At 45.1% G+C, this 27,993-nt stretch overlaps 1 protein-coding gene across 1 annotated transcript in view; it reads right to left on the bottom strand.

Annotated features, from left to right (window-relative positions):
• The window catches only part of LOC311355874 (nuclear receptor-binding protein 2-like), a 30,494-nt gene extending 4,827 nt beyond the window's left edge, over positions 1-25,667 (bottom strand). Inside the window, exons 1-11 of the mRNA XM_084475692.1 lie at positions 24,967-25,667; positions 3,890-4,012; positions 3,259-3,360; positions 2,819-2,908; positions 2,374-2,414; positions 2,152-2,246; positions 1,842-1,865; positions 1,311-1,391; positions 1,036-1,091; positions 473-568; positions 108-240 (exon numbers count right to left, since the gene is read on the bottom strand). Coding sequence (XP_084331818.1) covers positions 108-240; positions 473-568; positions 1,036-1,091; positions 1,311-1,391; positions 1,842-1,865; positions 2,152-2,246; positions 2,374-2,414; positions 2,819-2,908; positions 3,259-3,360; positions 3,890-4,012; positions 24,967-25,086 — 961 coding nt within the window. The 5' untranslated portion in view covers positions 25,087-25,667. The remainder of the gene's footprint in view (positions 1-107; positions 241-472; positions 569-1,035; positions 1,092-1,310; positions 1,392-1,841; positions 1,866-2,151; positions 2,247-2,373; positions 2,415-2,818; positions 2,909-3,258; positions 3,361-3,889; positions 4,013-24,966) is intronic.
• Between the last annotated feature and the right edge of the window lie 2,326 nt (positions 25,668-27,993).

Here is a 27,993-nt window from a genome sequence, read left to right as displayed (position 1 = left end):
ACCGCTACACCCCTGATAGGAGCCGTGTCTCCTACGACCGCTACACCCCTGATAGGAGCCGTGTCTCCTACGACCGCTACACCCCTGATAGGAGGACTGGAACTCACATTGGTTGCTGATGAGGCAGTGGGCGGCCAGCAGCTTGAGGGAGTGGACCTCAAACAGCACCCGGTGGAAGAGGAGGTCGTGGGCCGTGGGACGCAGCTTCGCCTCCTGCCGCACGCACGACTGGGTGAACTCCTGCAGGGGTCAAGACGGGGTCAAAGGCTAAACTGGGTCGAATCAATCAGAAACGGATGAGTAAGGATCATCTCAACCCAGAGGCAAGTGGCAGGAGTGGGACCAACTACAACTAGGCTGTGCAGAAGATGTTAAACAATGCCAGGACTTCAGTAGAACATCAAGGACGGACGGGCCAGACCACCAGGTCTCTCTGCAGACCGTCGGGGGGGTCGGGGTTGGGGGTACCTACCCTCATGAGGGGGTCTTCCAGGGAGGTTCCAGCGCTGCTGATGGCCTCCTTGGATACCACGGCGTCCCCGTTGGCCTGGATCTCCAGAACCGCCATCTGGTGAAGCCATGGAGGAACGTTAGAGGACAACAGGAAACAGCAGATGGAATATAGCTCTCTGATTAGCCGATTGACTCGAAGTGGGCGAGATATATCCTGTGATGGTCGCATTTCACTCGGAACTTGAGGACACACACCTCATGCACGCAGGCAACCACACACACACACACACACACACACACACACACACACACACACACACACACACACACACACACACACACACACACACACACACACACACACACACACACACACACACACCTAGATTATTCCTGTGGGATATTGTTTTTGTTACAATTGCTGTGCTCAATAAAAACAGTTATGGGAATTAAAAATAAAATAAATGCAACTACACAGAAGCACAATTACACACAAAACAATATACTTGCAAGGGCAAACACACTATATTAAAATAATGTGTCTCTACCAAGTTGACCTCATCTCAGTAATGCTGGTCTCACCTCCAGAGCACAGATCCCGAAGGAGAAGATGTCGATGGCAAAGTCATCCTCACTCGCTGGAGTCAGGAGAGGAAGAGAAGGATGATGAGGAGGAAGGGAAGGATGAGGAAGAGGAAATGGACCAATTATACACAAGATTCTTCAGGGCGGACTTTTTAATAAACTAAAAATAAACTGTCTGAAAGTAAACCCTTTGGGACTGTGATCAGAGTAAACACAGTGAACTCTCCACCTTAATAAAGCAATGCAGTTAAAACAAACATTATTATACTTACTGCCGTACTCCGGGGGGAAGAAGTGGTGGTTCCTCTGCTCATCCCGGTGAGGTCGCCCCTTCCCCTGGGCGTCTGGGAACACTGGGAGGACAGAGAAACACAGCTGAGATAACAGAAAACACACTCATCCTCCCAGCAAACCAAACCTCCACAATATAAAAAAAAAAAAAAAGACTCAACGCATTAGGTATATTTTACATTAAGTATACTTTACATATCGTTGTGTATATATGAATATATGCATATGACAGCATTACTGTGTTTGTGTTTATATTTGTATTCTTATTTTCTCTATTTTGTAGTTATTATTTTTCTATCCTGAGCAGCAACGTGACAAACGATTTCCCTCAGGATAAATAAAGTTAATAAAGTTCCCTGAAAAAGGAATAACACACAACAGAGCCTGTATACAAAACCAATTCTGCATTCTCTCTGTTAATGCCTCCTCACAAGCATGTAGTATTTCAGATAAATTACATAATAATAAATTATTGTTGGTAATAGTAATAAAGTAATGTGTATGGGTCTTACCATTCACAAATAACCTGTGCCAAACTGTGAAGAAGAACATAGTATAGAAATGTTATCATGTCATCAAGTATTAGTTATCATCCATTTCATTCATTTTATTTAAATATAAATAAAACATTAATAGTAGTATAGTAATTATTACTACATTGAAATCCCATTTTTTTAATCCAGTTAAAAGGGAACCGTCATGATCAGCTTTTTACTAATATAAGAAAGTACTGCTTCATAAGCAGGTTGCGGGAAAAAACAATTGTGAAGCCCCTTTATGTCTGGATCTGTAGCAACACAAAGCGGCTGGGGGAGGGCAGACCTGAGCCGATCTTGATGAGTCCGTTGTGCTGGATGAAGATGGTGTCGCAGGTCAGGTTGCCGTGGATAATGGGTGGTTCACAGGAGTGAAGGTAGCTGCCGATGGCGAGAGAGAGTTTAGTTCCAGTCGGTCAGAGTAAAAGCTCTAAATATCTAACCCTAACAATAAAAACAACAAGAACAACAAAGACAGGACGTTAAGCTGTGAAAGCTGTCTCTGTACCTGAGGGCTGACAGGATCTGGGTGCACCATCTCTTCCATGCCTGTAGGTCAGATCCATACATACAGCTTAAAGTAACGCTATGGCCACCCACTGTCGCCAGTAAAAACCCGCCAATCCCAAGCCGTGCCGGCTGCCTTTAACCGATAATCAAACCAGCCAAAAAGAACCCAATAGCGTCTTATTATTGTATTATTATTATATCTCATTACAGCATGTTTAATTCTAGATGGATGAGAAACCAACTATGACAGAAAGGCAGTTGGGCTTTGGTAAAATAAGTGGAGCAGGCTGAGAAGGGCAACACAGATCAATGAAGCTAGTTTAGAAAGTATCTTCAACAAGAAACCACTGGGGAGCTAATTCTCCTTCGACGTCTGGATGAGGCAGGCAGTATCTACAGCAGCGCCAGCCCAGAAATCCACGGAAGGGCTGCTTAGTAATCACCTTGACATTCATGGTCTTATGGTTCTTCTTGGTTTTCTTCAGGAACTGCTTGAGGCTGCCTGACGACATGTACTCTGTGATGAAAATGACCTGCAAGTTGTGAGGAGGGCAGACTGTTACGGTCGGAATATCTGTGACTTGTGGCTTAGTTAGCAAACCGAATTGAAGTGAGATCCAACGGTAACAGGGCTGTCCCCAGTAAATAGCAGTCAAATAATCAATAATTTGTCATTACCGTAAACAATGTGTTGTAATAAACATTTCCCTTTGCATGTTGTTGATATATACAGTACTTACGATGAAATTAAACTTACAAGAAATTGTATTCAAATATAAAACAAATATATACACTTTTGGGTCTCAACCACTGTAGCAGCACCACTGCTACAGTGCGGTACACATTTCCAGCCGTAGAACACCACGGTTCCATGGAAACTCACCCGAGCCTGGCTCTCCCTCATGTCCAGCCAGTACTTGTGGAACTTGACAATGTTGGGGTGTTCCACCTGCATCAGGTTCTCAAACATCTCCTTGATCTTGTCCTAGCACGGACATGGACGAGGCAGAAAGTTATAGCCAGGAAAGAAACATGAGGAACATCATGCAGTTGGAAACATACAAACCAAATTTTTTAAAATATATTTAAAATAAATGTTTTATAACCGAGTAAATAAAAAGTGTCAAAAATGAGGTGACAGTTCAAAGGTTAGTGGTGAAGTCATGTGTTTTTCAATTTGAGTCAATCAAGTCCCAGACAGGCATGAAGTCTGCTATAAAGGAACGATTAGAATCGAAACAATAGCTAGTCTCAAATCTTCATGTGTCTGCAGCCTCAAACCAAGAACATCACACACTCTTTGATATTAGAGTCATTTTAGTATGCACTTCATCCAAAGAAACTCACATTAAACCATTCAGATACACTAAGGAGCAAGGAGGCTTTAGGGCATCTTGCTCAAGGACGCCTCCAGGTAGACCGTGGCCATGAGGGAGTGAACCCAGTACCTTTCGAATGCTCGTCATACCCCCTCCCTCCCACTAGACCACCGGGTTGTAAGAGTGCGACGGTACCTCCTGGGACTTGAAGACCTTCTTGTCAGAGAACAGCACCTCGTTCCACACGACCTCAACGCCCTCCTCCGTGTCCATGGCCAGAGACGCACTCTCCACACCGGGGACATTACCCTGGCTCACCTGCAGGGGGTGGCAGAGACACGGAAAAACTTGAGAATGAGAATAGGCTTATTAAATCACTGGATAACAACAGAGTTTGTTGAGATCGCTTGTGATTGCTAATGATCAGATCGACAGCACCAAGCATGTTAAACCGTGAATAATATTGATGATATCGCCTTCTTCCTCCAAGTTCCTGACAGTCAAAAACATGTGGAAACATGTACAGCATTGCAATGCGGGTCACAATGCGGCCTACTCCAAAACAGGAAAAACAATCCATACAATTACTAGAAACCGAGAGGTTTCTAGTAATTGTAGACCGAGAGGGATGGACACTTAAAGTAATGGAATCTGAGCAATGTTAAAACTGTAGATTATATGCTATGGTGAAATTCATGAATTTGTAATCTTCTGTCAAGTGTTTTTGCAAAACAAGGATCATAGCCAATATGTTATGATCCTGTGTGCTGCACGAGAACTCATGTGTATCACAGTGAATCCAGAGGTACATGCAGTGGGTCTAAATGAAGGACTAGAGAGAGAGTATACTGTATGAAGAGATCATTCACAGCTCAACAGAGATTAAAACGGGAACACCACTCTGCCAGCCCGACGCCCATCTGTACCGACAGGAAGTAAACACACCAGATGAGCAGTGATGTCATGATGCAGATGAGAGTGAGAGTGAGGGTGAGAATGATAGTGAGACAGAGAGAGAGAGACACACACACACAAAAACAGAGCGAGACAGACAAAAAGAGACAGATAGATTCAGACCTAGATTGTTTGTGACCGAGAGGGATGGACACTTAAAGAGAGGATAGATCAATTGAGGATAGAGGATGGGAGAGAGAGGCATAGACAGAGGGAGAGAGTGCGAATGGGAGACAGATGGAGAGTAGATTAAAAGAACCATCATTCTGTGGCCTCTGTTCCAGGCACCATGGATACAGCATCACCATGATGAAGACTAAACTGATTAAGAATAAATAAATAAATAAATAGATTCCTGACACCTCTCTCTCTTCCCCTGAGACATACTTTACCAGGTGAAACCGACTGGTTGCCAAGCAACAATAAAGTGATCAACTGTTTGTAAAGTGTTGCATTCACCTCCACTCCTCACTCTAAGGGGGGGAAAGGAGTGATTGCAAATCGTTCTTTACTGAGAAGAGACAGTCCTCCTCACAGCAGAGTATTAAACCCCTACTCCTCCTCCCTCACAGGACTCCATATCGCCCACATCACAGTCATCACAGCCACATCAGTCCCCCCCCGACACGAGGCCTCAGGCCGCGTGGAATCAAAATGTCTGCCCCGTAGGAGTGCAAACAGTGGGGGGGTTTGTTCACATACACCACTGTTGCTGTGGAGCCCTGCCTGGTCCCTGGCGCCACCTCCGTAAATACAGCCCATAATAATAATAATACATAGTACCAGTGTAGCTAGGGCTCTGTACAGCCGCACAAAAGGTACCGTCTTTCGCACAGTGCCGTGTGTGACAACATTTCTTATCTCCCTTGTTGGAATCAAATCCACGATTAATTGTGCTTGAGCGGTTCTTAATCTTCATATGGTAAATGGTCCTTATTAGCATTTTTATCCAAAGCGCTTTACAGTGTTGACTGACATTCACCCATTCATGCACACATTCACACATCGACGGCGGAGTCAACCACGCAGAGCGACAGCCAGCTCGTCAGGAGCAATTAGGGTGAGGTGTCTTGCTCAGGGACACCACGACACTCAGCTATGAGGAGCCGGGGATCGAACCAGCAACCTTGCGGTTACCAGCCAACCCGCTCTACCTCCTGAGCTAATGCCGTCTTCATGAATAATGTTGCCAAGATATGAACTGACCTTGAATGAAGATATGGCCTCAAAGTTTCAGAGGCTTTGAGTCGTTTTTTATTTTTGTCAAGCCTCGGCTTCAGCCTGACAAATTGACCTTGAATGGCAAAATACTTTGATATAATGGGCCGCTGAATTCTTCCATGATACCCAGGTCTTTGTTGAGGACCATTCCTTCCACTGAACCCTTGTTCTAGGGGTCTTCTCCTCAACTGCTTCAACCTCCACCACCTCTAGCTTGTTCATCTCCCCTGGCATCCCTAGAGCTCCGCCATCTCCACCACCTCCTCCGTCACAATTGCCACCTCCTCCTTCACCACCACCCCTAATCCCACCACCTTCACCACATCTTCTGCCATCATCATCACATCCATCTCCTCCAACAGACATGACCCCCTCCCCAAACACCACCAGGATGGTGTTTATACCACTGAATGGAGTTTCTCAAACTCCAGAAGACCACACACCATAAAGCCTCCAGTCCTCCTCAAACATGTTCTGCTGGGGTCTGCAGACAGACATCCAGATGGGTTGTTTTTAGACAGTGGTGGTGAGAACGTTCCCCGGCCCTCTGGGGGGAAAGGCTCTGGAATGTCTTGTGTGGGGCAGGGCCATGGGAGACAACCCCTCAGGGACCCAGAGCTACTCTGACCACAGGAGGAGATCTAGTCTCAGACACAGATCACAATCTCATCACGTTCCTGTCCTTCCGCTTGGACTCAAGGCCAGAGCTTTGACACGGGGAAGAAGTGTTGGCTGCGGGCTGAGAGGGCCTTACTGTCCATTTTGAGGAACAGGGGTGTGCTGGTCTGCTTCCTTTGGCGTCACAGTGGCCACCCTGTTTGTTTTTCCTAGAAGTGGAGCAGGGCCTGAACTCTGAGAAGTTCTCCCAGAAGGTTATGGTGTGGACGACTCCCCACTCGCACGTTGGTATATTGAGAGCTGCTAGCGTTCTCATAACCTCACAACCATCATCGCACAGGATCCTGCCCTCGGATTGGTGGAGGGAAGGAGGCGGTTCCTGCGTGTGGGCCTTGGGGATTGTGTGTTCATGTCAAAACAACGTAGTCCTCTATTCTTAAGTGTGATGTTGGCTCGGGCTGTGGCTTGTATAACGAGAACCTGATCTAAAGGGCTCTTACACAACCTTTCCTCACTTTACACCCAGGTTCCTTCTGCACGTGTTTCTGGAGGTGATAGATATCCCCTCCAGTGAACCAATCCCCCCCTCCTAGACTCTCCCTTCCTAGAACCACTGGGGAACCAGTATAAACCAGTAGACCAGAAAACACCAGTAGAAACCAATAGAGACTAGTTGAAGCCAGTAAAGACCCGTAGAAACCCTTTGAGACCAGTAGAAACCTGTAGAATACAGCAGATACCTGTAGAAACCATAAGAGACCAGTGTAAACCAGCAAAAAGCCCAAAACCATTAGAGACTAGTAGAAACCAAGAGATCAGAAAAAATATCACTGTAGAAACCAGTAGGTACCAGAAGAAATGAGTGGAGATCAGTAGAAGCCAGTTAAGACCTGTATAAAAGAATAGAGACTAATATAAACCAGTAGAGACCTGTATAAACAAGCAGAAACCAATAGATACCTGTAGAACATATTACAGACCAGTGGAAACCAGAAGAGCCAAGTAAACTCCTGTAGAACCCAGCAGAAACCATTTGAGACTAGTCAAGACTAGTAGAGAATAGTAGAGACAAGGATAGACCAGTAGAAACCATTGGAGACCAGTAGAGACTAGTTAAGACCAGTAGAAATCAGCAGAGCCACTCATAACACCAGTAACCTGGAAATAACCTGAAGCAAAACAGCTTCACAATGTTGTTTTAAAGTGCTACAAACACCACCTTGTGCAATGTCCTATCTTTATAAAGCCGCTAAAGAGACACAGAACATGCGTTCCCAAATGTCCACTATAGCTAACTTTCAAATGGCCCACAATCCATTGTTATGAGGTTCATCGATCATAGCATTGATATCAATAGCAGGTAAGGAGCTAAGGGTGACTAATGGGCTTCATCAGGGTTCAATTCCTCTGGCTCAGCGCTAACAGGCTAGCCAGCTAGGGGTTCTGGGAACAGACAGGGATCCATTCAGATCTACCCACCGGCTAAAGCTAAGAACCTGGCAGCCCTCAAAGGAGTCCAATTACCTCCCGGCACACAGCCAAGGTATTCTCCCTATATGAGAGGGGGAGGACGGATCGGATGGACGAGGTTAGCACAGAGAGGCTAGTAGAAAATGCAAGTGGAGCGGCTGTGAGGGGTGGGGGGGTCTAAGGTGAGGAGGCTAGGAGTAGAGGCTAAGGAAGAGGCTAAAAATCCAAGAAGAGAAGCTAGTGGACGGTGTGAGAGGAGAGGATGGGAGGAGAAGCTTAACGGCCAAGAGCAGATGACAGAGGAATCTAAAAACAAATAGCAAATGCTATAGGAAGCCTAAAAGGCTAATAGCAAATGCTACAGGAAGATAAAAGGCTAATACCAAATGCTACAGGAGGCTAAAAGGCAAATAGCAGATGCTAGGGAAAGGAGTTTGAAGAGACACTTGGTTGGACTAGAAAAGACTAGGAGAAGTTAAGCAAGGCTTAGTGGCTAAGAGGATATGAGAGAGAGAGAAGTTGCTAAGAGATTTATGCTAGGCTCGGGCTAAAGAGCAGAAGGTGATGCTATGATCGTATTAATCATTTATCGGTGGTTCTCTAGCCCACTGAAGTGTACACAATAAGAAACTGGACAGACAATATCCTTTTATGTGGTATAATATTCTCAGTATGGGGCTATTGTCATGCCATCCCTGTATCCAGAGTCTGTTACATAGAGCCTAACAGCTTCCACAACCCAACGTTCAATGGGCTTAATGCCCATTACTTAATGCCCAACTTAATGCCAAACTCTGCATTAAGTTGCCCCCACCAAGGTAGCGATATAACCTAGATGGCCGCTTGGTGATTGAGGTCCATAGAGAGAGTTAAACCCTCCCGGTCCGATGGGCCGGGGTGTACTTTGATGGCTCCACGCATTACATTCAGCTCACCCATCGCAGACCAACACCGTCTGTCTGACAAGTGCTGTCGCAGTCAGTATCTGAGCTGGGACACAGCCCCAATGCCAGACGCAGTGGTGGTGGTGGGGTGAGGTTGCACAGAGTTCAGATCTGGCCGGGGTCCTCTCTACCTAGTGGGCTACAGTGGTCTAAGGAAGAGTGTGGTCAGGGTACAGAACGATAGATCCATAGTCTGTCTGGGTCGCTGTCACGTTAATATTCATCTTCAAAATAAATTATAAATGGTGTACTTTGTAAGATGGACGCTTTAATCCAAAGTGTATTTGATCACCATAAGTGCATACATCCTGCAGCAGTGGGAATTAAAATCTAAATCCACTCTATCCGTCTGTCTTAGAAAATGTGAACTTCACACCAAATAAAATATGAGCTTCAAAACCATGTACTGTAGTTGTTGAATAAGCCTTTCTAAACAGTTTTTCGCACCTCAAAGAGAGCTCCCATCCTCTACTGACACTATAACCAGGATATACCTAACACTACAGCCAGGCCTATGGCCCTCTTCCCAGGATATACCCAACACTACAGCCAGGCCTATGGCCCTCTTCATGTTTATTCATCTGCTGCGCTGCACCACTCAGTGTGTTTACATGACACTCAAGAAAGTCGACTTATTGGCTTAGTCCAACTATGATTGGATTACTAAGATGCATGTATACACCTTAGTCGAGCTATACTCGAATCGAATTGGGTTACTCATAGTCGAATTAAGACCCCTAGATAATGCGATTCATAGTCGAGCTAAGCGTGCATGTAGCCAATCGAATTGGATTATGCGTTGATTTGCGTTCTGCGCATGCTCGAGATCTTTTCCCGGGGCCGTGAGCCGGAAGTAGAAGAAGACGATAGTCTTGTTGTTGTTGTCGTTGTCGCCGCCGTCGGATAAGGGATAACGAGAAAGGGAGATTTATTTAAAAAGGTGGAGCAGAAGATGGAGGAAGCCGGTGAATGTAGTTACCCCCTATAAGAATTGTGTCCCGGCCGCGGGAGCGCGCATGGCATGCATTCATTAAAGGTGGAAGCACACGGACACTACGCTTCCATTTCACCCAAGGCTGAATTAAAATTACATGTTTTTCTAAATGTGGGTCATCAACGAGGTTGTAAAGTAGTAACTTCGGGCACATCTGTCAAAATAAATGTTTTTTTCTCCCGACGTGTTTACGATCTTTATTCATTCATTGCGCCGCGGCGGGGAATGTATACGGACGGGCGGCGGAGGGGCTGCTCCGGTGGGAGAAAGATGATTTCAGTAGACAGCTGTCAACTCACTTCGGGTCGGCGATTTATTTAAAAAGCTGGCGCAGAAGATGGAGGAAGCCGGTGTCGTGCCAATGTAGTTAACCCCTATAAGGAGTATCATCATCAACGTGCATTCAGTACACACTACGCTTCGATTTAACCCAAGGCTGAATTAAAAGTTTATTCATTCATTGCGCCGCGGCCGAACTGACGGGGGTATTCTCTGATATTATGAATCTTACAGACTGCGTCGGGTTCTCCGACTCTCTGGTACTTCCACAACAAAGACTCCTAGTCGGGTTTATCTTGCCCATGGGGAAAAGGAATTGGGGGAAATTAACTTTGGCTTTGACTCTCTGAAGTCCAGATTGAAACGCGACATGGAGGAGAAAGCGATGTTTCAGCAGACGGCTGTCAGTTCACTTTGGGTCCATATAATTTCTCCGACGCTCCATTGTTCCGACCTCTCGGTCATATGCGGACTGCTCCACCGGCAGAGCAGCCGGAGGAGTCGGCATACGACCGAGAGGAACAATGGAGCGTTGGAGAAATTATATAGACCCGAAGTGAACTGACAGCTGTCTGCTGAAACATCGCTTTCTCGAATGAGTTTGTTGTTGCTGGTGACGTAAAGAGGTCAACCGGTGGCTCTATTACCACTAGTTGAAATGGGCACAGCGCCACCTATCGTACCGGGGCATGACACCCTTCGGCCAATGAATCGATTTACTCACCGCCATGTATACGCAGACAATTGCAGTTGTCCAATTGAGGAGCATAATCGAGCTATGGCTTTAATCGAATTAAGCTGTGCATGTAAACGTACTGAGTGACATAGGTCTCGGGTGGCTGGCCGGGGGGTCTTGGGGCGTATGATTGGTGTTCAATAGCTATAAAACAGAAACTTAATGGAGCAGCAGAGTGGGATGCTAATTTTGTTCATGAATGAAAACAAGCCAAAGTTTTGGGGGTTATCCTCTGAAAGATAACCGCCGTATGCCAGGTGCATTCAGAGACAGATTCAGAGACCTTCAGGCCTCTGCATGACCTGAAAAGTAATCACTGATGGTGAATCAAACGTCAAATCGTGAATCAAATGTGAATTATCAAGGGCAGGATAACCTCTGCATGCTATGAACCAGCCTCTTCTGTACAGGAACAGGCCCGGCTCTGTTTAGACTGGCTCCCCATTTTACAACACATAGATTACATCTAACACAATGTCTTCTATTGTCACGGGTGGTCACAGAGGGAGAGAGACACCGAGAGGGACAGACACACAGCGGGAGGGGGAGAGGGGAAGAAAGGGAAGGGGGAGAGAGAGAGAGAGAGACAGAGAAATAAATTACAGATGGGACTAGAAGATGACACTGCCTTGCTCAGGACAAGACATGGCCCCCCATTCACACAAAAAGAACAGCCCGTTATGCAAGACAAACCACTCTCTCACTCCCTTTTCAACAGCAACTCTTCAGAAATATGAAATTAGTTTTTAATCTCACTTATGCCTCCAGGGGATTGTCAGTGTGTGTGTGTGTGTGTGTGTGTGTGTGTGTGTGTGTGTGTGTGTGTGTGTGTGTGTGTGTGTGTGTGTGTGTGTGTGTGTGTGTGTGTGTGTGTGTGTAAGCCTATGAGTTGTGTGTGTGTGTATGTGAGGACTTATTCAGAGCTTTGCCCCAGATTTCCCCACTCATGTGGATGATTGAGTGTCTGCATGCATGTGTGAGCGTGTGCATGTGTGTGTGTGTTGAGCATGGGTCTGCCCTGAACTCATACAGTACTCGTTCTCTGACTCCGTCTTCCCTGACAGTAAAGCTCTCCCCTGATGAGTCAGACTTAATTAAAACCCAGGCTGAATTAAAACGGTCCTGCAATGAGCGTATGAGACGTCCGTTCTACAGCCAGTAGGTAAATGGACGGCATTCATATGTATTTCCAACCCCTGTGGCCACTGAAATCACTCACAACTCATCGCTCCCATGACTCTGTGTACACACAGTCACCCGTTTCAACACATGGGTCCATTTAAACACAAATTCATCCATTCATACATGCACTGACCCATTGATACACAATTCCCCCGTTTAAACAAACAATCAGCCTTTCACAAACACAAACCCACCAAATTAAAAACACACTTTCATACATACACAAATCCATCGATGGACCCATTCATCGGGACATTCATACAGATATACACCCATTCATGCAGCAACGACATTGTTGGTCAAACAAGCCAACAACAATTCTCAACTGCAGCTGATGGCGTTAGGTGTTGCCTTGCCCAAGGGCACTCCAGCACTAGGCCAGGAGTGTGGGAGGAAAACAGTGACATTCTTTGACCTGCTCCACCCCCCCTCCTGACCTCCTTGTGTACCCAGCAACAGATAAGAGCACATGGGTTGGAACCTGTGACCTTCAGGGTGTATCAGGGTGGAACACAGGCTAGTGGACTGAACCGTCTGTTATCAATTGCTTTGATATAGCGCTTTCCTAACCTGTGGCCACTCAAACCGTGGGGCCTCACATTCAAACACCGACGGTGGGATCGACCGCACAAGGCAAGCACCAGCTCATAATGAGCAGTTAGGGAAAAGTGTTTTGCTCAAGAGCACCTTGAAATCCGAGGAACCAGAGATCAAAGCAGCAACCTTTTGGTTGCCAGACAAACGGCTCTACCTCTTGTGCTGCCGCAGCCCAAACCAATAGAACAACTGTTCAGCTGAGGCAACTGTAGGATCCTTATTATCCTGTCTTGCTGAGAAGAACCATGGAGCATGGCAGAGCCATGTGTTGAACCTGATATTGGGTCCTGGGGCAGCATGACCATACATTGACCATGGGAGAAGATGGTCAGCACCAGCTGTAGACAGCAGAGAACTGAAGGCTCCTTTGTTCAGGAATCAAACAAGACTTTTTTTTTGTTTCCTCTGAAAGATAAGGGCAAAGTCATAGTGTAACAGAGTTTGGGTCCTGAAGTCCACCTGACGTGAAGGACATTCAACCTGAATGTCAAGCCAACATCTTACCTTGTTTGACCTGCTGGGAGTTTGCACCCAGTGGACTCCAGTGTTTCCCATACATAGACCAATGTGTGCCGCAGCGCCACAGATTCCACGAGCGCCACAAATTGATTCCGCTTTTTTTATTTTAACACGATTTTTAAGTATAAATATCTCACGCTCTCACAACAAACGTCACGCAAAAGAAAGAAAAATACCCGTTAGATCTCTCGTTGCTTCGGACGAGCGCTAAATTGCTGCAGCTGTCAACCCCCCCCCCCCCCCCCGGTCAACAACTCCGCCAAACCGTACCAACCCTTCCCCCCGTCAACAATCCCGTCCGCTCGCAATCCAACACAACAATCCCGTCCGCCCGCAATCCAACACAACAATCCTGTCCGCCCGCAATCCAACTCCCGCCCGCAATCCAACTTCCCCACCCTGTTATAATGTAAGCATTATAAAATTCTACAGTCTCACTCCGGCCAAAAACCAAAAGTTGCCAACCCTGCAGGGGGGCACCACACATTGCTACCTGGTCAGTGGGAAACACTGGACTCATTACACAAAATGATGCTGTACCAGTTGCATCCCGTATACGTTATCTGGTCTTCCTTCTAGCCCTCAAAACTTTATCTGGTATAATTTATCTCCCTAACAACGATACAACCCTTCTCCTTCAATAATCACTTCAGGTTTTATCAAAGGATGGCTTTTTTACCCTAAAGAACACATTCTTTCACCTTTATCTAATCGTTCTGGAAATGATTAGTTCAACATGGTTATGTAGCCATGGATGTAAAACATGGAGAAGTTTGAGGATTGAAGGGGGAGAGTTATGATACATGAGGGGTCAGAGGTGAAGCTCATTGATAATTAACTGATGAGAAAACATTGTTTAATTCATGAGGGATCCTATTCAATAATCAAACCTCAACACCCACCAGAAAAACCCAAGCACCCGTGAGAAATTCCTGCAATAGGCCATTAAGCGATATTCCTCACTTGGGGATAATTAACGTTAGCTGGGTCAGCGGCCAAGTCCAAGCTAACAATCATGCTAGTCCTGCTGTGCACAAACCAGTAATCAAAAAGAGAAACACATTTTGTGTCAGTTCCAATGCGTTGAGGATTGAGGAGGTCCAAGTGAACTGTAGTTCCGAGAATACTACATATTCTAGAACGCTCCATTAACCAACTACCATTCTTGGAAATAATGTTGAAGCTCAATTCAACCAAACGGCCAAGAGAAATAGCACCCAAAACATTTCTATATAAAAACAACTGGAAAACCGACTGCCCCTCTCTGATGATGATGTTGATGGCAAATTCATCCAGGGCAGGAAAAGTATTGATGATAACACTAGTTTCCTGTAAACAAAGCCAGTCCTAAGCTACAGTAACCAATGCCCAGACAAATTTCCTGTTAGGGAACACTGTGTGTGTAGCTTCACAAAGAAAACACAAGGTCAAGATAAGAGGAGCCTTGTCTTGTTTCTACAATATCAAATATTTCCAAGTAAACCAGGATAAAAGGAGCAGGACAAAACGCAGGAGGGAAGAGATTGTATACGGGTCAAAGGTGATTAAATCTCAACAGGGTTTCTATCGGTTAATGCATAGTATGGATGGGGAGAAGTTTAAGTGTTTTGGAGGAGTACATGCTTGGACAGATTAGAAACAACCTCATCCCCATTACCAGTATCCATTATTCACATGGCCCAGAGTGTATGAATAAAAGATGCTTTAATGGAGGTCGATATGTTAGAACTATAACCAGACCTTCCTCTGCTAGGGAACTGCACCCAAAATCTGTTTCAGACAAACCCCGCCTCCAAGCCGCCCTGGTCCTCCACCAATCAGAGGACTTGTGACACGGGCGCCAGAGGGCACTGCAGGTCGAGTGAGGCCGCTATTTTAATTATCACCTCTGTGGGGATTTAACAGGATTGTGTAAAACCAGGACCCTTCCCTACTGTACCACCACAGGACCAACGAGGGGGGAGAAACCAACACACACCTCTGCAACAGAGTGCCTCTGGCTTGGCTCGACCGCTGCCTGGCACGGCCCAGCTCAGTGAAAGTTTTCCATCAGAGCGGCCAGTGTCTCTACTCTACTGGATTACCCAATTTCGGGTTTGTAAAACCACACAGTCTAATTGTTTGGTTGCCACCGAAAAAAGCCCAGCGGTGCAGCTCCCTGGCTCCAGCAGAGGAGGTTACTCCCGGGCGCAGGGTGAGAACCATCCAAGCACTTGGCAACCACTGCCATGGAGTGAAGACATGGAGAGTGGTTGACACGGAGCCACGTAGCCAGAGAGAGAAGCAGTCTGGAGGCTGCTCACGTACAAAGAGCCCACCGTGGTTCTTCACACCACCCAGAGCTAGGAGGACACCAACACGCCACACAGTGAGCCCAGACCGTGTCGATGTGTGTCGGAATGGGTGGTGGGTGAATCACATCGACTGTGCGGGACAGACAAGAGTGTGGGGTAGGGTGTATCCTTAAGTGAGAGGAGGGGTACGGTAGAGAAAATACTGCAAAAAAAAGAGGGGAGAATAGTTCTAGGGAAGAGAGTGCCGTGGGAATGCTGCTAATATAAATTATATGCTTGCCTGGCAGAGCCACTGTTTGACTACATAGGCTGTAATTAGGGAGTTGGTAGGGTGGCTGTATCTTGGCCCCCGATTGGTGGAACAGAGGCAGACAGAAGGAGTAACCAGGAAGTATGTTGACATAGAAGATTCATGGTGATGTTTGCTAGAATGGTAACTATGGCAACCGCATCTTCTTCTGCACCGGGCTGGCAGACCGGCCCTAGGAGCAGAGCACAGCCCTGGCTGAGGCCCGAGGCCATTATCACTAATGATTAGTATTTTAGTATAGGATCTTTGTCCCTTCGTGTTTCTCATTTATGACACCGTTATATATCTCCCCATACTGGCACATTTATCCTGACTATCTCAGAGAGGAGAGATACCTCTGTGCTCCTCCTTCCTTAGGGTTAGTGCTTAGGTAGTGAGGGTGTGGGGCTGTGAAGCCCTTTGAGACTGGAACTGGGACTCAAGGTTATGGTAACAATGGGATTGACTTGCTTCCACCAAGACCATTGGTGGTAGAACAGAAGTGTTGACATATGCTCATCATGCTGACTGACCGATATTAGCAACTGTATATTGTTTCCCCGGTAGCTTGATACTGTGTATGTGTGACTGCAGTCTCGCTCTGAGCATGATAAGGAGGGAGGTATTATAATCAATCCCCATAGATTGTTCCACAGATGTTTCCTGGATTTGATGGTCTAGCAGGTCAATGGGTTACGTTAATCTAGATATATCAGGTAGATATACTGTATTTACTGACCTAGATGGATCAAGAAAATGCTACATTTGATAACATGGAGTCTAAACAACAGTGCTGTAATACTGCTGTGGATTGACACTCGCGGACACTGGCAGAATGGATTCCATTCAGAACAAAACAGCTGAACTACATCATAAGCACACTGGCCTTGATTTGACTCTATAGTATAGCTAGTGTAGCATGTGAGTTAGCATAGCATGTTCTTCTTACACATATGGAGCATTAATCAGCTGCTGTGGTGTGGACGGCCTGTTCTCCTGATGAACGGCAGAATTATTTGCGATGCAAGAGAAACCATCGAACCATTGACTGAAACACAGCATAAGAACAGTGGTTGTCAACTTTGTTTTGCCTGTGACCCAATTCTGAGGTCTGAAAATTGTGTATTGTGTAAATGTGTGTAAATTTGTGCATCCCCTACCACAGTACCCTCATAGTTTTACCCCAAACAACATCTGCCTATAATATTAATGTACAAGTGAGCAAATGTACATCGCACCACACCGAGTGATTAGCAGTAGTCTGCTATTGTCTATGAATCACTAAGCAGTCTGTACCTATACAGGACCTATATGAGACATTTTAAACCTTAAAACATTTTTATCACTTATCTATATTTAGCTTATATAAGTCTGCAATATTCCGTGACCCCATATATCAGGTGACCCCAGGTGGGCTCCTGACCCCCAGGATGGGATCCACTGTGTTGGTGTGAGAGTGCGTTTCACAGCAGCTCCATGTATTATAGATCATACCTCTATTATCTCTGCATCATAAACTCCCTCAGGACACCTAGGAGAGTGGACGTTTCCGCTGAAGGGGTCAGCGCAGCTCCAGACAGGGTGGTCATCTCTCTTCATTCAGGGGATAATGGATCTGAGTGCTCATCACTGTTGATTGCTATGTGCTAACAGATATTAGCCTTGATGTATGCTAGTGGCTGCTAGCTGCTATAAGTGCTAGTTGTTGTTAGCTGCCTTGTTTGCAAAAAATATTTTATCCCCTTCCAGTGCTAGTGGCTGTGCATGCTAGAGGCTACTAACGCCTATGTGTGCTAGTTGCTGTTAGCTGCGATGAGTGCTAGTTTACATTAATTGCTATGGGGCGTGAATACACAAACCAGCAGCATCACATCTTGTGCAGCTTCTAACAAGTTCTAACCCCCGGTTGGCTTAGTGTTCAACTCGGAAATAACCTGAAATAAATAAATGAAAAAATGAATAGGAAGTATGGAACATACCTCCTATGAAAATCCTAAAACAAAAAAAAAATCCTAAAACAAAATTTCACATACCGAACGTAACCATTAAAGCCTGTAACTTCTATTGTTTGCTTGTTTCTCCCTTTCAGTACTTGGCCGGTTCCACAGCTTTTAAAGATGCAGATAGTGTAAAAAGGAAGGGCCATCTGCCAAAGTGCAAAGGATTGAGTGAAACCTTGAACTGTAAACATTCTCAATCTACTCAAGACTTTTTACTAACTTGCTAAATCAAGGGGAATGTCTATTTCAGCCCTACAGCTTTGTGCACAATACTGAGCAACACATTCTTGGACAAGTGTAAACCTAGTAACATTCAGAGGCTTGACAAAAGGTTTACACTGTTAAGATTTCAGAATGTTTCTTCTGTTCTGTTTTAGAATGTTTTAGGGTTGACGCAACGCTGCAATAATGAGGGCCAGTCAGGAGTGCTTCAACACTTGGATGTTATTAACTCTGACCTACTTGTCATGTTCTTGTTTGCAACAACAAACTTTTTAATGGAGTCACCTCAGACCTCTTGGGACCCATCAGTGCTTTGATTTTTACCCCAGTAAGCAATAAAAAACGTCATTAGAGGCAGACAACACAACCACACACTGTAGTTGTGCCTTGGCTGGTAAGGCAGTTGAGCTGAGATCAATTGGTAGGATAACCTTTATTTTGATATCACTTAGATTTTATTACATTATTGTTTATAACCTGTCACCGATGTCCCGAGAACCACATGCCTTTATTAAATATTATCTTTCAACAGGATGTAAACAAATGGCCTGCGTCCGTTATCAGAGGGGAAAGCATGGCAGAGACAAACAGAGCCTGTTACCAGCTGCAGCTGACAGAGCCAGGGAAGAGACTAGGCCTGGGCGATATGGCTGAAAGACATCACTATTTAACTTGATCATATTGAACGATATCGATTACTATTGATAATTGTAGTGACCTAAAAAGACTACGAATTACCATGCTGGATTTAAACACTTCTGTTTAACACTTAATAATAATATATACATAATAATGACATTCCACTGTTCTTCATTGATAAATACTCCAATGTCGATACAACAATGAAAAACACTCAAATATTGTAAATAAGTATGGAACCGTATTTGTGTAACAAACCCAGCTGCTAGATTCGGTGTTCCAGTCTCTTATCGATATATATTGAACATGTTTTATATTGATATTGATCAAAAGTATATCACAATACGATAATTTATTGTTTTATTGCCCAGGCCTAGAAGAGACGCTACGTGTTCTCAATTATGCTAAGCTAACGTGAGCCTTGATGCCATCGCTATAGATATTAATGAGATTGCCATCTTTCTATAAACTATTCCAATTATGACACACAGAGTAAATATAAATTAATGTTTTAAGCAGGTTATAGTTATATCGTATAGGCATTCATTTCTTGAATAAAAGGCAAAAATATAATTCACTCTTGGTTTGTTGAAACATGGACATAAGGGGAGGATTCTGGGAATTGTAGCTGCTATAAATAGAATGTCACATGATCTATCAGGAGGATATATGATTTAAAGGACGTTATATATATATATATATATATATATATATATATATATATATATATATATATATAAATAATCGTATGTAACGTATCAGTTTCGCTCTTGTGGGGAAAGCGTCAACAGGTTGAAAGTGTATAGCTGTATGGTAGTGAGCTGTGTCATTGCAGGTCGGCTTCCCACGCGAGAGCCACGCAGGCTGGTGAGGAGAACCTCATTCATTGCAACCGTGTGTGGATGGCTCGAGCCGGCGCAAAACTAATATCCAGCCATCCCGGATTGCTCACAGTTCATACGGCGGTATGACGCGTGTCTCACACCTCTGAAACGTTGACCCTCCCCATGGAGTGCTCAGACTAGCTGTGCGTGGACTGGAAAATGTCCCCCAGCCCTATGACCTCCTACAAGTCATATAGCCTTAACCTTTCACACAGCCCAGCAAGACGAACCCACGACACCAAAACATGACAGCAGTGTTTCCCGATGGCCTGTATGCACAGAGCTGTACCTCGGACCATGTTATTGGTCGGTCTGTTGTTGGTCCAAACCAACCGGGATCTAGAATCAGAAACCAGACCCAGGCGAACCGTACCAACACACTGGCCTGGCCCTTTGAGCTTCAACACACAGACACACACAAAAAACAAGTCTTGTGGTTTCATGTCAACATGGGGAAAATACTGAGCTGAGCAGGTCTTCACACCTGGGTAACGGATATAACAAGACCCCTGCAGAGTGAGCAGGGTGAAGTATTGAATGGGCGTGCTCATAGGAACGTAGAAGCCACCATGTTAGGTTTGTAGAACCATTGAAAAACGTTAGTAAACCGTAACGCTGTAACTTCAAACTAACGTAGTTCAATTCAATATTAAATGGTCAGGGAACCCCCTGTTTTAGTAAGAGACTTTTAGCCTACGAGTTTAGAAAATGCAATGTGAGCAGTAGACAGTAGTCGTAAAGTCGTATAATAGAAAAATAGAAAAAACACACATCAGGTTTATAGGACCAAGTGCAAGGGGCGAGGTCAAAGATAGTCAACATCCACGCCACACTCGCTTGGGCAGAGTTTGCAACCAATAGAAAACAACCACTTTGGAAAAGCTTATTTAGCCAGTATTGGCAATCTTCTTTATCTTACTTCCCCTGTGTTTTCCCCTGTTTAACAAATAATCGGGGGACATGATTAACAAGACCTCCCTGAGATTGTTAACCCCTTGTCAGAGGGGCCCAATTGTATTTCAGTACAATAACCCCAGGGGGGGAGGTATACAGTGCTTTTAAAAACAGGCTACGAGGTGTGATTGATGACACAGAATAGGTCTGACACAGTGTGTCTGTCTGTGTGCGTGTCTTGTGCACCTGAGGAATATATATAGAATTCTCTCTCTTTCTCTGAGACCAATGAGAGCTAGCTATCTCACAGGCTGGTTTAGACACTAGCTACAGATTTGGTTAAGGCACCAAATCAAAGAATAGATCATGCAAGCGAGCTAGTGAAAGGGGTAGTGTTGCTAGTTGAAGGGCTAGATAGAAGACTAGTTAAGTGGTTTGCGGGCTAGCTGGATACTTCTTGGCCAGGGTGCAAAGGGGTGGGGGGGGGGGGGGGGGGTGGTAGTTTGGTGATAAGACAAGACGTCACACAAGTTGTAGAAAAGATAGTCCTTCAACACTCACTAAACCCACAGTTAGAGATGTGATAAGACATGAACAGACACACATAAACACATATGTGTGTACTGTCGACAACAGAGGTAAACAAACAGTTGAGTTGCCATCTCAGCGGAATCTGTTAGATTTCGGAGACCATAAACCATAGACTGTAGACAGGGCTGTTAAACCAACCAGAGGATCTGTCATATTTGTTTCCTGTGAGGTGTTTAGCGTAACCTTTTAGTGTGTGATGAAGTATTATGTTTGCTGATGTGACGTTATGTTAAACTGTAAATAAAATACACTAGTGCATTAAGGAGCGACCATACACAAATAGCGGGTGTTGGTTGGATTGGTTCAATCCAGAAGATATTTGGAAATGTGACACCAAAGAGCGTCAACAACCAAGTCAATTGCTTTAATTACAAAATTATACACCATCACAATTAAGCATTTGAAACAACATTTAAACAACAGTAAAAACCGGTACGGTATAGCCAGGATACAGCTTTTGCAACTATTACCGTAGTAAAAAAGCAGCACCTCCCTCGCCCTGAGGCTTCTGTGTCTCAACTCTTGATTCTCCCTACAGTGCAAAGAGAAGAAAAGCCATCTACTGGTTGGAAGTTATAGGGACATGTGTAAAATGTTTTACATTCCAACATCTCTGCCTGTTAAAACACTAGTGTTCCCTTCCCTACTCCCTTTTCACTACAGTGTTTCCTACTTCATGAAGTGTTCCCTTCTCCGTATTCACTAGTGTTCCCTCATTCCTATTTTCTACAGTGTTCCCTACTTCCTGAATTGTTCACTACAGTGTTCCCAACCACAATACAATTCAGACAGTGAATTATCACGTTGAATTATTGCCCAGGCACACTGGCAAACCACAAGTCAACCATGATTCAGTTTAACCCTACATCCATTTAATTTCCATGCAACACATAGTCGATAACCTGACCCAGGGTAAACAGCCTGATCTGGTTGTGTGGGGGAGCCCCTGCTTAGGCTCCGGAGCTGGCGACACGTGGGCCCTTTCAACTGGGACAACAGGTGGATCAGAGGGGACAAGCACCCTCTCAACTCCCTCCTCCTCACACTTCTCCTCTCCTCTCTTCTGTCTTCTCTCTCCTCACAAATTCTCTCTTCTCCATCCAATCTTCTCTCCTCTTTTCCTCCTTCGAGGGAGTAAAGTGATAGCAGAATAGGACAATGATTGTCCTATTCTCTCCACTCTCCTCACCTCTCCCTTTTGTTCTCACTCTCCTGCCCTCTCTCTCCTCTCATCTCATCTCTCTCCACTCCAGGGGAACTTGAGTACATGATGTTATTGTGTGTGCAGAGCAGCTGACAAAGCGATCAGCAGGGCTTTCTTGTTGGCCTGAGGTCGGGATACAGAGCGGCCCGACCTCGCGCCCCCCGCCACCACGGTATCTTGTCATCACGCCCGTAGGGCCTGACAGGCCCTTTAGCTGCTGTCTGCATTTCAGTTCTATCCATCCAGAATTATATTCTGTCCATTCACCCATCAGCCGTCTATCCATCAACTACCCATCCATCATCCATTCCCTTACAGCAGGGCTAGGGTCTCCATTATTATCCATTATTGGTCTCCATTACAACCCTTTATGATCTAATAACTCACAGACTGTCGGCACATGAAACAAAAAAGAGCCTCAAACTTAAAGAAATCAAAGATAATCAAAACGTGGATAGTGAGTCATACGGTGGCTGAGAAGGGTCACAACACATGCAAACGCCACAACACCTGCATATACAGAAAACACCTTCAAATTCAGAAAACACTTTCATAGATTACACAACACGTGTGCGGCAAACTCCAAAACACATGCATATTCAGAAAACACCTGCAAATTCAGAAAAACACCTGCATTGATTTCACAACACATGCGTTGCACATATTCACAACACGAGCAAATAGGGAAACGAACTGCAAGTAATGACAACGGAAATGTTTCCGGGGGGACCATAATTAGTGACGGTCCCATATCTGGTTGGCGGTTCTATTCAATTACAGCACATATTCTGACAGAGTCACCGGAATTTCCCAGGTAAAAATAGAGAATCTTGTTCTCTATTTTGTTCTCCGTAGTTCCACCATTTTACAGACGGAATCCGTTCCCCCATCCCGTCGGCACAAGCGGGCAGCAATCAGCAGCAACTGTGTCTCAACCACCAGGTGTATGGCTAACCCGACATCGGCCTGCTGCGCCTGGCTGCTCCGCCAGAAACCAGCGGAGTCAAGCTGCTTACTTCCTCATGTGCTCACTCTAAAAGGAGGAGATGGTGAATGTGTCACTGATGTGTCAAACTGAAGTGAGTGTTTGACTCCACCAGACAGAATGTCGTGCCTGAGCTCGAAACAATCCTCCCAGATATAATCTGGTGGCAGATGTTGTGAATTCACCCGTTTACTGCATTCTCCACAGAGGTGGCGTCTAGAGTTGGGGAGATCTAATTGTTTCACACAATCAGTAGACATGCAGCCAGAGAGACATTCAGCCAGACAGACATGCAACCAAAGAGACATGCAGCCAGACAGACATGCAGCCAGACAGACATGCAGCTAGAAAGACATTCTGAGCTACTGTATATGTCTACCTGTGCATACCCATTATGTGCAGGCTCTGTGTTAATTTGCGAGGAAGAAGGTTGAAGGAGAAGCAAACCAGTGTCCTGACCTCTGACCGGTATACTCTGCCTCAGCAAGACACACCCAGCACAACCTTTTACTCCAAGACACACCCATGTTGACTACAACACACACACACACACACACACACACACACACACACACACACACACACACACACACACACACACACACACACACACACACACACACACACAGCTAAGGCTGATAACCATAGAGAACCAACTGATGGCTTTGTGTTTCCAGTGGTTTCAGCATTTTCTGTTCGGTGTTGGTGAAGATAATATGGGAAACTTTGCCATACATGACCTTCATCTAATTGAATAAGTAAACTGTTTATACCAAATACTTGTTTCTAGAAGTAATGGTGGGTATGCTGTTATATGGATCAGTTTGCATTTGTTCAGTTTGAAATAAAGCCAATGGATTAGAGTTAGTTACAGTTAAGTGTCCATATAGTTGTAATTACTGACTTTCAAAAAAATGACTTGTAAACATAAACTAGGCTTATATTTAGCTTATACTAAACAACATAGAAAGATCAGAGGGCGTTAATTTAGTTTCAATAGCAGCTAAATTACCCAGGAAACCCTGATGCAATCAATGAGTGGAAAAAACACATGACTGTGTGTTCGTGCGTGCGTGTGTGTGTGTGTGACAGAGATAACCATTCACATGAGTTGACTCTTATGGGGTGGGTGTGTGTGTGTGTGTGTGTGGGGGGGGGGGGGGGGGGGGGGGGGGCGGTATCTCACAATTGAACAGACCGATGTCAAGTGGTGCGCGATAACCCCTGCTTTCTGTCACGTCCTCATTTTATCACGTTTTCAAAACTAACTTCCATGACATCGCCATTTGAAATCAGATGTTTTGATTTCTACGTGATTCACCGCAACGTGTGTGTCAATGCGAATCTGACAGCACGTATTTTCAGAACAACCACCCAGACTCGAGCCCGTTAGGGACGGCGGGGCTGCTCTTTGTGGCGGGGTTGGGGTTCTGTTCGGCTTCACCCCCTCGCGATATGATGATCATATCTCCTTCTACACCAAGCATCACCCACAAACTTATCCCCACTACCAGGCGCTGTAAAATCCTGTACCAGACTGCAACACAGTAGAGACCACAAGGTTTCAGACACATCCAGACAGACAGGCGGGCTCATTCAGCGGTGTGTGGACGACCCTAAAGCCACCACCATACAGACCCTAGTCTAGTGCATCAACCCAACCCCCAGTCCCCGAGTGAACACAACCACCAGACCCCTTAGTGAACCAATCCCCAGACAGACACGACTGAACCGACCAACCACCTAGTGCACCTACCTGCTCTTTCCGCTTCTGCCAGCGACCACACGGACTCTCCTCCAGGATCTCGCTCTCATCCTCGCTCTCCTCCTCCTTCCCCTCCGAGCCTGAGTTCCTCTCCGGGACCGACATCGTCATGGTATTCCGTGTGTTGTTCAGCCTTCCCCCTTGGTTCGTCGTACACTAGAAAGCGAGAGCAGAGACGTCGCCTCGCCCAATGTGTGTTCACCGCCAGCCGAGTACCCACCGACACGCCAGCCGTTTCCCCGTGGAGTCCTTGGCGCTTAAAACATCGTGCAGCTAAAAGGTCCTACTACACGCAGAGGCGTCCAGTCCAGCAAGTTAACCCGTGTGTGTGTGTGTGTGTGTGGGGGGGGGGGGGGGAGCGCCAAACCCCTCTAGAAATTATTCACTCGACACGAATCATGTTGCTGTGTGGACATGTTACTACCATGGGGGTGGGGGGGGGCACCCAATTCAGGAAAATATTGCAGATATCCTGACGGCTGCCGCGCCAGGAACTTCACGCAAAATAGATTGAGCAATGTGTTGTTCTGGTCCCCTTTCACACAGCAAAACGAACGATATCCCTGACGCTCGGCCCGACCATCGCGTTCACATCAAAAGCCACCTCCTTCTCTTTCTTCTTCTTCTTCGTCTTCTTCTCTTGTGTGTAAAAACAGATTCAATTTTGTCGCGCGCCCTGCCTAGAAAACCGTGGGCTCGAGCCAAGCACGCTGCGAGGGGAGGAGGATGGGGGGGGGGGGGGGGGGGGGGTACCGTAAAGTTTGAAGGATTGGCGCAGACTCTTGAACATGCATTTTTATCTTTATTTTTGTCGTATCCTATTACTCGATTACCGGGGTAAATAATTTTAGTCACAGTAGCCCATTTAATAAAAATAAAAAAATACTTAAAATCTGTAAACCGAGAAATACAAAAAGGCAATAAACATAAAAATAGACAGCTTTTTCGGTGAGCAATTAAAACGAGTAGTGGTATACTTGAACGATGTGCGCGTCTGGGAAGTGTGGAATTTGTTGTTTGTCTGGAAAAACAGGCGTTGTTCGCAGGAAACACCGCGTTATGAAAGGCAATGGACTCTAGTTCAAATAAATATAGGTGTGTGTGTGTGTGTGTGTGTGTGTGTGTGTGTGTGTGTGTGTGTGTGTGTGTGTGTGTGTGTGTGTGTGTGTGTGTGTGTGTGTGTGTTCATTGGTCGGAGATTACAAAACAGCCTAACACCCGTCTATATTGTTCAGCTGTCAAATAATCTCAGAGCCAGATGAAAGGCCTAAACTTTCCTGTAGCTCGTTTTTTCCATCTATATAAGCTACATTTTGACGAAGGTTACTAATCTCACGCTAGCCATAATGCCCCCTAATGTTTAAAATAAATGTAATTAAATTGTATTGTTATAGCCCTTAATAACAGGTACAGCCCTAAATATAACCCTTAATCACAGGTACAGTCTCAAAGGGCTTGACAGCCCCCCCTCTCATAGAAACGTCTGTTTGTAGCGAAGCAAATTTGAGGGAAAATCTAAACGTCAGTGAAAGTAGACTGTAATGCAGTATTCCTCCAGAGGGTTTCGCTGTTTCTCTCCTAGAAAGAAAGCCCTGAGTAACTAATGTGTTGTCTGAGCAGATTCTGTTGGTCGATCAACAGAGAGAGAGAGAGAGAGAGAGAGAGAGAGAGAGAGAGAGAGAGAGAGAGAGAGAGAGAGAGAGAGAGAGAGAGAGAGAGAGAGAGAGAGAGAGAGAGAGAGAGAGAGACAGACAGACAGACAGACAGACAGACAGACAGACAGACAGACAGACAGACAGACAGACAGACAGACAGACAGACATTTACAGATAGGCAATTGTAATATCTACTCTGAAACGAGGTAGAAAGTCATTCAGCAAAACCATAATGTAAAGGTATAAGATAAGGTTTCTTTTACGATGGAATGTAAAATTTTAAAGAGTTTGTTATTTATTTAATAAGCCTAATAGACGATATCTATCAGGATACAAAGATACAGAGCTACAAAGACTGATAACTTCTTTATAACAAAAAGTTCTGATAAATTACAAATAACAGGCCTGTGTGTAAATGGTGGGGGTCGTTTATCAGTCAGAGGACCCGATCAGCCGACCACCAGCATTTGCCTGTGGACGTATTTTATCATATTTTACTGTTTTATGGTTGTTGTTGTTGTTGTTGTTGTTGTTGTTGTTGTTGTTGTTGTTTGTTTGTTTGTTTGTTTGTTTGTTTGTTTGTTTGTTTGTAATATAAATACATGCCACTCTAAATACGCAGGGTATTAAAAATATAAATACAATTATGGTCCAATAATGGACTGGTAAGGAGCTTTGTAGAGAATTAACTCTAAAATGTCACCTGCTGGCTTGCTGTGTAATATTTAAGCCATTAGATGTCGCTGCTCTTCCAATAATTTTACCGCTGTTCATTTTCTATGTTATGAAATGAGTTCAACACAAAAAAAAAATATCTAAAATATCTGCAAATATAAAAATATCTGCAAACATATATTGTATTTGTATTGGCCCCCATTCTGTTCGGACTGCTTTTTAGCGGAGATGGCGCGGGTTGGGCCAATCACAACCGTGTATCTAATATGGGGCGGGTTTAATAAGAATAAGATTACTTCATAGGGGCGCCGTTGAGGAATTATCATAACAACAAAGATGGATCAGCTGACAGCTCGGCCCCACCAAACGCGGACTCCTTTTTGACAACGCGTGGCATTAATTTGGTCAGCTCAAGAAATGTAATGATTCTATTCTAATTTTGCTCCCCCTTAGGCCCCTATATGTACTGTATTTCAAGCTGTGGAAGATAACTGTACGGGACCGAGGGAGGGGATAGGCCTACCGTAAAATGAGTAGGATCTGCGCAGACTAAAGGACCAAAGTTTGATCTAATTGTCAACGTTCGTCTAAGGGGGGGATCTAATATCAACCATGTTCTACATCAACGTAGCCTACATGTGTGTGTTCTTTCTCATTGAAACGTCTGATTCTAGCAAAGCAAATGTAA

Source organism: Micromesistius poutassou (assembly GCF_964030765.1).
Source record: "Micromesistius poutassou genome assembly, chromosome: 11".
Classification (NCBI taxonomy): domain Eukaryota; kingdom Metazoa; phylum Chordata; class Actinopteri; order Gadiformes; family Gadidae; genus Micromesistius; species Micromesistius poutassou.
This window is presented reverse-complemented; position numbering and strand designations above follow the sequence as displayed.